The 12,400-nt window shown below is 47.0% G+C and overlaps 1 protein-coding gene across 1 annotated transcript in view; it reads right to left on the reverse strand.

The window, feature by feature from the left end:
• LOC137340200 (transmembrane protein 26-like) overlaps positions 1-12,400 on the reverse strand; it is a 35,128-nt gene that overhangs the window by 6,162 nt on the left and 16,566 nt on the right. Inside the window, exon 2 of the mRNA XM_068002605.1 lies at positions 678-807. Coding sequence (XP_067858706.1) covers positions 678-807 — 130 coding nt within the window. The remainder of the gene's footprint in view (positions 1-677; positions 808-12,400) is intronic.

Here is a 12,400-nt window from a genome sequence, read left to right on the forward strand (position 1 = left end):
AATATATTATAGATATCAATAGATAGATAGATTATCCTGGCTGACTGCCTCATTGGTGAATTATCATTCCATTGGGGATAGCAACACTGCCCATCTTACCCTAAGGACCTCCCTATTATGTACCTGCTGTGTATGCTATTGGTTAGCTGGCTGCTTTGTATTTACTCTAATGCTTTTTGGAAGATGAATTGCTGTAGCAATGTTAGTTAACGTTGCAATACATTAAATGCACGAAATGATGCATTGAAAGTAGGCTGTAGAATCTAAACAGAAATATCATTCATTTGCAACAGGATCAACAAGAAACCTACAGGCCAATTAAACAAGAGGAAACAATCTGTCTTAGTGGCTATCCAATGAGATAGCTAAAGAGTGATAAGAATGTGGAATGCACTATCACGAAGAGTAATTGTGGTGCTACCACAAATAGCAGAGATGCCTTTAAGGGGAAGATAGATAAGCACATGAGGGAGAAAGGAATAGAAGGGTATCCTGATAGGGTTAGATGAAGAGGGGTGGGAGGAGGCTCGAGTGCAGCATAAACACCGGCACAGACTAATTGGGCCGAATGGCCTGTTTCTGAGCTGTAGTTTTGATGTAACTCGATGTAATATCTGTATCAAATTCAGTAAATTAAATACAAACATTTGTCATACAAACAAATAGGAAGGACATACCGTGCACTTAAGAGAGTAGTTCATTGGAATACATTCGTTGCTGCATATCCGTTTATCAAGCTGATAAATTTCAAGGATCCACACTGGAGGTATTATATTGATTAGATAAAAAAAGAGTGCTGGAGAAAAGCTGTTCAAGTGAGCATACAAATATATTAGAGTACAGTAACACAATCATTAACAATCATTCCTGTCCTTTCAGGGTTAATTTCCGTTCATCCATATTTCATTATAATGAAAATTTCATATGAGTATCACATTTAAAATGTGTGGTGGAATCCAATTTGTAAAGTTAATTGCAGAATTTATCAGTGCTGAATTTATCATTGACTTCAGTACATTAATGACATAATTTCAGTTCTGCTCAGTTGATGAGATTGGATAACTTACTTCAAATCAACTGTGGGGCTTGGTTCAAAGATAAATATTCAGCTGTCTAGACCCTGAGCTCTGCAATTCCCTTCCTAAACCTCTCCACCTCTCTCTCCTCCTTCAAGACGCTCCTTAAATAAGGAGAAACTATCTCTTTGACCAAGCTTTTGCTCACCTGTTGTAATATCTTTTTATGTGGCTCAGTGACAAATTTTGATTGATAACGCTCCAGTGAAGTGCCTTTGGTCATTTTACTACATTAAAGCGCTTTATAAATGCAAGTTAATTTTTGTTGATGTTAGAATGCTTGAGGAAATGTGTTACAATTTTCAGATATTTGTCTCAGACCAAGCCCCGCTCCTACCAGCGAGTCCTCCTTCATGATGAACCAAAGAATGACTTTACACACAAATGATCTGGTAACATAGCGTTGCCCAGGGCTACTGTAATTGTCTCACTGTTACTGTAATTGTCTCACTGTAAATAGCACAAACCCTCTTGGATCATGGAAGAACAGCTGGCCAGACATCAGGGTTTAGGTTGCAATCTATGGTTTATCAAAAGTAAAAAGACCAATACAGCAGATTCCATCAGCTTACAACCTTTAACTTACAACTCATCTGTTCCCTATCTCCCTCAATATCACTAGACTTGTATTAGCATCAACAAAGCAAAACTTATATGTGATGTTGAGTCTACTCCACGTAGTCATCAAATGCTTATCTTTACACAGACTGCAGTACAATAGGAATGGCTGCTAAATATATGTTTCTGCCTGGGCACGGAGCTATCAGAATGATACCAGGGATGAAGGACTTCCGTTATGTGGAGAGACGAGGGAAGCTGGGATTCTTCCCCTTAGAGCAGAGATGTTTAAGGGAAGATTTAATAGAAGTGTTCAAAATTCTGAGGGGTTTTGATAGATTAAATAAGGAGAAACTGTTTCCTTTGGCAGGAGGGTCAGTAACCAGTAGAAACAGATTTAAGATAACTGGCAATAGAACCAGGGAGGATGAGGAGAATTTCTTTTTTTACGCAGCAAGTTGTTATGATCTGGAATGCACTGCCTGAAAGGGTGGTGGAAGCAGATACAATAGTAACTTTCAAAAGGGAATTTGGGGATATACCTGAAAAGGAAAGATTTGCAGGGCTATGGGGAAAATGCAGTGGAGTGGGATTAATTGGTTAGCTCTTTCAAAGAGCCGACACAGGCACGATGGGCCGAATGGCCTCCTTCGGCACTATATGATTCTATGAATCTATTATTCAATGCCTTTCCCCAGAGACATCCTGTAGGATATCCAATGCAATGAGATCCAGATTACCTAGGTTCAGTTTTTGCAAGCATTGGAGGCTGTCATCCATCGAACAAAAGCCTGGCCTTTAACAGAACAAAACAGTCTTTGATAGTCCAGCTGTTACTTTTATGGGCAGGCATTTGCAATCAGGGAGTGCAGAAGTGAAAATTATAGGTCACCAAGTCTTTAGTAAATTTAAAGTGGCTACTCACATAAATCATAATAATAATTTAATAAATATAATAGTAGATGTCCAGTGGCATCATTCATGATTTCATGATAGTAAGGTTGTTGTATGACAATTCTTTCATCAGAGATTGCAGACAGGAATGGGGGTCACAATTTTAAAAAAAATTTTGAATTATCAAACACTTTTTCAAGCTCAACGCAACTGCAGTGAAAAGTCATAGAATTACACTGAATGTACAGCACAGAAACAGGCCATTCAGCCCAACAGGTCCATGCTGGTGTTCATTACCCAAACAAGTCTCCTCCCTCCCTACTTCATCTAACCCTATCAGCACATCCTTCTATTCCTTTCTCCCTCATGTGTTTATCTAGCTTCCCCTTAAATGCATCTATGCTATTCGCCTCAACTACTCCATGTGGTAGTGAGTTCCACATTCTAACCACTCTCTGGGTAAAGAAGTTTCTCCTGAATTCCCTATTGGATTTATTTGTGACCATCTTTTATTTATGGCCCCTGGTTCTGATCTCCCCCACAAGTGGAAACATCGGGCGCTAAATTGGGCCGTGTAGTGCCCGTTGTTTCAGCGCTACACGGCCTCTCTGACATCCAAGATGGCGTCTTGGATGCGCACGCACGTTTCCTGTGTGACGTGCGCCAGACACCATCTTCGCATAGGAGTTAATGCGTGCGCTAACACCGAACGCCGGAAGCATGTAAAGTAGGGAGAAAATGCATGCAATCAGTGTACAACGCTGATTTAAAGTGATACACACCATTTTCGACCTTAACGCTCAACTCAACGCACAGTCTTATCCCTGACCATCGAAACGTTTCTCACAGTGCCTGGAGGACCACCACCAGCGCTATTTAAAGGGGCCATGCAGGTGTTGCAGGTTAGTTGCTGGATTATTGCTTCTGGCTGCTGGAGGAGTGGCAAGTGTTTTCTGAAGCTCCCTATTCTTACTGAGAGTTCCTACACTATTTTTGAGAGTGCTCTGGCAGGTACTGCCTTACAGGTCGGAAAGTTACAACCCTGGTGGAACAACATTCCTGCCAACCATGGGTGGTCTGCTAGGGCTCCCGCTGGGCATTGAGCATGACTGGGAGCATGCAGAGAGGCCACGCCCAGCAGGTCAAGCTGTGAGGAGATGGAGGACGAGGAGGATCAAGGCCCCGAGCAGGAGGCCCTACCCAATGAGGGCCTTCCGGGACCAATTCTCTTACCTCAACATGGCCGAGGAAGATTGCATCCGACGCCTGAGGTTCACCAAGGAAGCCGTCACCGAGATCTGTCAACTGGTGCGGCCACAACTGCAGCCTCAGAGCAGGGCGAGGACAGCATTGCCTGTGGCTGTGAAGATCACCGTCACTGAATTTCTACGGCTCAGGAGCATTTCAGGCCTCTGCTGGCGATATGTGCAACATCTCGCAGTATGCAGTGCACTGCTGCATAAGGGAGGTCACAGACGCACTGTACCAGATGTGGAACAGGTTCATCACCTTCCCTCTCCACAGAGACAAGCAGAACGAGTGAGCACGGGGGTTTCACTCGCATTGCTGGCTTCCCCATGGTGCAGGGAGCCATGAACTGCATGCATATTGCCCTGCGTGCCCCGCACATCAACTCGGCCGTCTTCGTCAACCGAAAGGGCTTCCGCTCCCTCAACGTGCAGCTGGTGTGCGACCGCACCCATCGAATTATGGAGGTCGATGCCCGCTATCCTGGGAGCAGTCACGACGCCTTTGTCATGCGGCAGTCCAACGTGCCAGCTATCTTTCACCCGACTCGGCAAGTCAAAGGCTGGCTATTGGGCGAAAAGGACTATCCCCTCACGACGTGGCTCATGACACCAATCAGGAACCCACGCACACGTGCACAGCAGGCCTATAATGAGAGCCAAGCTGCCACACGCAACATCCTGGAGCACACCATAGGCCTCCTCAAATAACGTTTCCGCTGCCTGGACCGGTCTGGAGGAGCCCTGCAGTACTCCCCTGAGCGGGTGGGCAGATTTGTGGTGGTCTGCTGCATGCTGCAGAACCTCGCCATCATGAGGGACCAGCCTTTGCCACCAATGACTGCAGAAGATCCTGAGCCAGAGTGGAGGAGGAGGAGCAGGAGGATGAGGAGGAGGAAGAGGCTGAGGAGGAGTAGGAGGAGGGGGTGGAGCCAGAAGAGGAAGTGGAGGAAGACGCAAGGGTGCAGCAGGAACCACATGCCTTGTCTGCAAGGGCTCTGCGTGCTCGCCTAATCCGTGCCCGCTATCAATAATTTGAACTACATCCCCCAACTCACCAACAGTCCTACATTCCCCACCTTTCCCCTCCCACAAGACAATCAAATCGACCTCCATCTAATTACACATTGGTGTCCCTCTCAGCTCATTGCATAAATAAAAACCACCACCAAATGCAAAATCAAACTCTCACCCTTATGCATTCCCTTAGTGCCTGTTGTTCGTGTGCCTTTACCTATCCTAGTGCTCCTATGAGGTACCTCCCCAGTGGCTGGAGCATGGGTGGTGGGAGGCTGCTGGCCTTTAATGGAGGAGCGTGCAGATGGACTTGGAGGATGACCTCGAGCAGCTCTGGACCGGGAGGGCCCGGCTTCAGACTGCACCATCTCAGCATGGGCTGCAGCAGTCTGGCCGGCTTGCCGACAGGCAACAACAGGGGCACTGGCGGAGTGGCAGGGGTGGGAGCAGGAAGGCTGTCGTCCTGAGAGAGGTCAGCAGGTCTGACTGCCATGGCACCACTGCCACTCTCCCGGGACGACGTCTCAGCAATCCTGGTGATCAGCTGGAGAACGGATTGCTGGAGTGCTGACGCCCCGGAAGCCCCGTTCCACAGTGGTCCCCAGAGCCACGATAGCAGCAGTCTGAGCTTCCAAGGCAGCAGTCTGAGCTGCAAATGCAGCAGTCAGATCTTGGATGGCAGATGTTTGTGCTGCAATGGAAGCTGTGACATCAGTCATCAGACGCTGCATCATGGAGGGTTCCACAGGTGCGCTGATGGAGGTGACCACCCGTTCCATGTTGGAAAGGATGGGCTCCAAGCTCTGCGCAAAGTCCTGCGCCAAGATGGAGCTGGACTCCTCCATGCCCCTTCTCATTGTGCCCATGCTTTCTGACAGGCTTTCCAGTGCCCCAAGCATTTGGTGGTGTACGCCCATCAGCCGTCTTCTGTAGCCTGGCCCATCGAAGTCCTCATCTGACTCCTCTGCAGCAGAACTAGTGAGTGACCTCACCCTCCGGAGAGCTGGTACCTGTGGTATCCGTTCCCTCCGCCCCGGCTCCTGCGCACTTGTGCCCGGTGTCTCACCACGTGCAGATCCCTCCTCTAACCTAACCTCTAAAGGACGCGCAGTGTCAGTCTCTGAGCTGGTGGAAGCAAGTGTCAGATCGAGTGATGGTGTGGCTTCAGTGTCCCCCTCCTCCTCCTCCTCTTCCTCCTCGGACGGTGCCATCACATGTTCTTGGGTATCTGCAATGACAAAGGGAAACAGGTTGAGTTGTGGAGTGGGGAGAGGAGCAAGTAAGACGTGTGTGCTGACAGCATGTGCAGCACGTGAGTGAGAAAAGATTATGGGAGGAGGGAGATGTGAAAAAGGAGAAGGAGCATTAGATATGCAGAGACCCCCTTCACCGGGACCTCCAGCGTGGCATATTGTGACAGCTGCAGCGATGGCCTGCCCAATGACCCGTAGCACTGTCTCCTCCATGGGGATGAGGACGTGCAGACGTGCCCGTCCAGCCTCAGGTCCCTCCTGCTGCCAGGTATTATACGCCACCTTCTCCTGCAAGACAGAGGACAATGTGTCAGTGAGTGTCCTGCAAGATGTGTGGGTGATGTACCTGTCATGGTCGAATAGCTGCCAGTTTTTGACTTGTGAGTGGTGGTTGTGTGGCCTGCAAGTGTGTTACTGTGTGCGGGTGAGATGCAGCATTGCGTATGGATGGGCAGTGTTTGTTGGTGGGTGGGTGAGTGACAGGAGGTGTCGTGCGTGGAGCAGTGGTGCAGTTGGTAGGATGTGCCACTTGACACTTGCATTCACTTACCTTGACCACTCGTGTCAAATCATTAAACTTCTTCCAGCACTGCACCCACGTGCGTGATGCAATGCTCCTGGCATTCACCTCCTGCACCACAGCCTGCCAATGCCTACGCAGCTGTCGTCTGGAGGGTCTCCAGCCACCCTACGGTTACATGTTTGCCCTCCTTTGGTCCACGCCTTCCACCAGGGCCTCGAGAGCATCGTCGGAGAAGCGTGGAGCCCTCTCTCTTGTTGGTGCAGCTACTCTCATGGCCATTTTCCCTTCTCCTGGTTGGCTGTGTACCTGCCATTTGAAATGTGCCTGCACCTTTAAGTAGTGCAGGCTGTTGATGACGTGCGCTGTGCACGCCCCATTTCCAACTTCCTCATTCTCCGTGCAGCCTCACAGCAGCGAGGGCTGCACTTGCTGCACAGAGATTTCATGGTAAATATCAGGCAGCACGAAGTTCATGTGCTGCCTGCGTAGGGTCTGTCGGGCGCGATGCGCTACCATCACCCAGAACGGACCCTTATCCAACTTTTCCCCCATCCTCTCCACATCTACCCTATCAACCCCTTTCATAATCTTAAAGGTCACCTCTCAGTCTTCTCTTTTCTAAAGAAAAGAGCCCCAGCCTGCTCAATCTTTCCTGATAAGTATAACCTCTCAGTTCTGGTATCATCCCAATAAATCTTTTTTGCACCTTCTCCAGTGCATCTATATCCTTTTTATAACATGGAGGCCAGAACTGTTCACAGTACTCCAAGTATAGTCTAACCAAAGTTCTATACAAGTTTAATGTAACTTCTCTGCTTTTCAATTCTATCCCTCTAGAAATGAACCCCAGTGCATGGTTTGCTTTTTTTAATGGCCTTATTAACCTGTGTCGCTACTTTTTGTGATTTGTGTATCTGTCCCCCCAGATCCCTCTGCTCCTCTACCCCATTTAGACTCTTATTATCCAAGCAGTATGTGGCCCCCTTATTCTTCCTACCAAAATGTAATACCTCACACTTATCTATATTGAAATTCATTTGCCAATTTCACACCCATTCTGCAAGTTTATTAATGCCTTCCACTATTTTGTTACAGTCCTCCTCGATATTAACTGCACCCCCCCCACAATTTGGTGTTGACCATAAATTTTGAAATTGTACTTCTGATTCCTGAGTCCAAATTATTTATGTAAATGATGAACAACAGTGGTCCCAGCACCGATCCTTGTGGAACACCACTTCCCAACTTTTGCTAGTCTGAGTAACTACCTTTAACCCCTACTCTCTGTTTTCTGTTTTGTAGCCAGCTTGCTAGCCATTCTGCTACCTGTCCCCTGACTCCACATGCTCTGACCTTAGACATGAGTCTACAATGCGGTACCTTATCGAAGGCCTTTTGAAAATCCAAATATATTACATCTACTACATTACCCTTGTTGTTAAGCTAACTTAAGGGTAAGTCATGGCAGGAGATCCCAGAGCCGTGTCATGTTCCTCTTGTGGGATGTGGGAATTCAGGGATCCTTCCTGTATCCCTGATTCCTTCACCTGCGGGAAGTGTGTCCAGCTGCAGCTATTGTTTGACCGCTTGACGGCTCTGGAGCTGCGGATGGACTCACTTTGGAGCATCCGCGATGCTGAGAAAGTCGTGGATAGCACGTTCAGTGAGTTGGTCACACCGCAGATAAAAATTACTGAGGGAGATAGTGAATGGGTGACCAACAGACAGAGGAAGAGTAGGAAGGCAGTGCAGGGGTCCCCTGCGGTCATCTCCCTCCAAAACAGGTATACCGTTTTGGATACTGTTGGGGGAGATGGCTCACCAGGGGAAGGTGGCAGTGGCCAGGTTCATGGCACCGTGGCTGGCTCTGCTGCACAGGAGGGCAGGAAAAAGAGTGGCAGAGCTATAGTGATAGGGGACTCGATTGTAAGGGGAATAGACAGGCGTTTCTGCGGACGCAACCGAGACTCCAGGATGGTATGTTGCCTCCCTGGTGCAAGGGTCAAGGATGTCTCGGAGCGGCTGCAGGACATTCTGGAGGGGGAGGGTGAACAGCCAGTTGTCGTGGTGCATATAGGCACCAACGATATAGGTAAAAAACAGGATGAGGTTCTACAAGCTGAATTTAGGGAGTTAGGAGTTAAACTAAAGAGTAGGACCTCAAAGGTAGTAATCTCAGGATTGCTACCAGTGCCACGGGCAAGTCAGAGTAGGAATGACAGGATAGCTAAGATGAATACGTGGCTTGAGAGATGGTGCAAGAGGGAGGGATTCAAATTCCTGGGCCATTGGAACCGGTTCTGGGGGAGGTGGGACCAGTACAAATTGGACGGTCTGCATCTGGGCAGGACTGGAACCAATGTCCTAGGGGGAGTGTTTGCCAGTGCTGTTGGGGAGGGTTTAAACTAATGTGGCAGGGGGATGGGAACCGATGCAGGAAGTCAGTGGGAAATAAAATGGTGACAGAAACAAAAGGCAGTAAGGGAGAGTGTACAGAACATGACCGGACAGATGGTCTGAGAAAGCAGGGCAAAGACCAAGGGAAGTCTAGATTAAACTGCATTTATTTCAATGCAAGAAGTCTGATGGGCAAGGCAGATGAACTCAGGGCATGGATGGGTACATGGGACTGGGATGTTATAGCTATTACTGAAACATGGATAAAGGAGGGGCAGGACTGGCAGCTCAATGTTCCAGGGTACAGATGCTATAGGAAAGATAGAGCAGGAGGTAAGAGAGGAGGGGGAGTTGCGTTCTTGATTAGGGAGAACATCACGGCAGTAGTGAGAGGGGATATATCCGAGGGTTCGCCCACTGAGTCTATATGGGTAGAACTGAAAAATAAGAAGGGAGAGATCACTTTGATAGGATTGTACTACAGACCCCCAAATAGTCAATGGGAAATTGAGGAGCAAATATGTAAGGAGATTACAGACAGCTGCAAGAAAAATAGGGTGGTAATAGTAGGGGACTTTAACTTTCCCAACATTGACTGGGACAGCCATAGCATTAGGGGCTTGGATGGAGAGAAACTTGTTGAGTGTATTCAGGAGGAATTTCTCATTCAGTATGTGGATGGCCCGACTAGAGAGGGGGCAAAACTTGACCTCCTCTTGGGAAATAAGGAAGGGCAGGTGACAGAAGTGTTGGTGAGGGATCACTTTGGGACAAGTGATCATAATTCCATTAGTTTTAAGATAGCTATGGAGAAGGATAGGTCTGGCCCAAAAGTTAAAATTCTAAATTGGGGAAAGGCCAATTTTGATGGTATTAGACAGGAACTTTCAGAAGTTGATTGGGAGAGTCTGTTGGCAGGCAAAGGGACGTCTGGTAAGTGGGAGGCTTTCAAAAGTGTGTTAACCAGGGTTCAGGGTAAGCACATTCCTTATAAAGTGAAGGGCAAGGCTGGTAGAAGTAGGGAACCTTGGATGACTCGGGAGATTGGGGCACTAGTCAAAAAAAAGGAGGCATATGACATGCATAGGCAGCTGGGATCAAGTGGATCCCTTGAAGAGTATAGAGATTGCCGGAGTAGAGTTAAGAGAGAAATCAGGAGGGCAAAAAGGGGATATGAGATTGCTTTGGCAGATCAGGCAAAGGTGAATCCAAAGAGCTTCTACAAATACATAAAGGGCAAAAGGGTAACTAGGGAGAGAGTAGGGCCTCTTAAGGATCAACAAGGTCATCTATGTGCGGAACCACAAGAAATGGGTGAGATCCTGAATGAATATTTCACATCGGTATTTACGGTTGAGAAAGGCATGGATGTTAGGGAACTTGGGGAAATAAATAGTGATGTCTTGAGGAGTGTACATATTACAGAGAGGGAGGTGCTGGAAGTCTTAACGCGCATCAAGGTAGATAAATCTCCGGGACCTGATGAAATGTATCCCAGGACGTTATGGGAGGTTAGGGAGGAAATTGCGGGTCCCCTAGCAGAGATATTTGAATCATCGACAGCTACAGGTGAGGTGCCTGAAGATTGGAGGGTAGCAAATGTTGTGCCTTTGTTTAAGAAGGGCGGCAGGGAAAAGCCTGGGAACTACAGACCAGTGAGCCTGACATCTGTAGTGGGTAAGTTGTTAGAGGGTATTCTGAGAGACAGGATCTACAGGCATTTGGAGAGGCAGGGACTAATTAGGAACAGTCAGCATGGTTTTGTGAGAGGAAAATCATGTCTCACGAATTTGATTGAGTTTTTTGAAGGGGTAACCAAGAAGATAGATGAGGGCTGTGCAGTAGACGTGGTCTACATGGACTTCAGCAAAGCATTTGACAAGGTACCGCATGGTAGGTTGTTACATAAGGTTAAATCTCATGGGATCCAAGGTGAGGTAGCAAATTGGATACAAAATTGGCTTGACGACAGAAGACAGAGGGTGGTTGTAGAGGATTGTTTTTCAAACTGGATGCCTGTGTCCAGCGGTGTGCCTCAGGGATCGGTGCTGGGTCCGCTGTTATTTGTTATTTATATTAATGATTTGGATGAGAATTTAGGAGGCATGGTTAGTAAGTTTGCAGATGACACCAAGATTGGTGGCATTGTGGACAGTGAAGAAGGTTATCTGGGATTGCAACGGGATCTTGATCAATTGGGCCAGTGGGCCGATGAATGGCAGATGGAGTTTAATTTAGATAAATGTGAGGTGATGCATTTTGGTAGATCGAATCGGGCCAGGACCTACTCCGTTAATGGTAGGGCGTTGGGGAGAGTTATAGAACAAAGAGATCTAGGAGTACAGATTCATAGCTCCTTGAAAGTGGAGTCACAGGTGGATAGGGTGGTGAAGAAGGCATTCGGCATGCTTGGTTTCATTGGTCAGAACACTGAATGCAGGAGTTGGGATGTCTTGTTGAAGTTGTACAGGGCATTGGTGAGGCCACACTTGGAGTACTGTGTACAGTTCTGGTCACCCTACTATAGAAAGGATATTATTAAACTAGAAAGAGTGCAGAAAAGATTTACTAGGATGCTACCGGGACTTGATGGTTTGACTTACAGGGAGAGGTTAGACAGACTGGGACTTTTTTCCCTGGAGAGTAGGAGGTTAAGGGGTGATCTTATAGAAGTCTATAAAGTAATGAGGGGCATAGATAAGGTAGATAGTCAAAATCTTTTCCCAAAGGTAGGGGAGTCTATAACGAGGGGGCATAGATTTAAGGTGAGAGGGGAGAGATACAAAAGGGTCCAGAGGGGCAATTTTTTCACTCAAAGGGTGGTGAGTGTCTGGAACGAGCTGCCAGAGGCAGTAGTAGAGGCGGGTACAATTTTGTCTTTTAAAAAGCAATTGGACAGTTACATGGGTAAGATGGGTATAGAGGGATATGGGCCAAGTGCAGGCAATTGGGACTAGCTTAGTGGTATAAACTGGGCGACATGGACATGTTGGGCCGAAGGGCCTGTTTCCATGTTGTAACTTCTATGATTCTATGATTCTATACCCTTTCTGTTACTTCTTCAAAGAATTCAATAAGATTGGTGAAGCATGACCTTCCCTTTTGAAATCCATGCTGACTATTCTTTATTATATTTTTGGTTTCTAGATATTTTCCTATTACACCTTTGAGTAATGATTCTATTATCTTTCCTACCAGCGACGTTAAGCTAATTGGTCTATAGTTCCCTGGACTTGTTCTATCTCTCTTTTTAAATATAGGAATCACATTAACTGTCTGCCAGTCCTCTGGCACTATTCCCTTTTATAACGAATGTTTATATATATATGTAATAGTGCCTCTGCTATCTCTTCCCTAACTTCTTTTAATATGTACAGATGCAATCCATCCGGACCAGGGGTTTTATCCTCTCTAAGTTTGATTAGTTTATCAATT

This window comes from Heptranchias perlo, chromosome 21, assembly GCF_035084215.1.
Source record: "Heptranchias perlo isolate sHepPer1 chromosome 21, sHepPer1.hap1, whole genome shotgun sequence".
NCBI lineage: Eukaryota > Metazoa > Chordata > Chondrichthyes > Hexanchiformes > Hexanchidae > Heptranchias > Heptranchias perlo.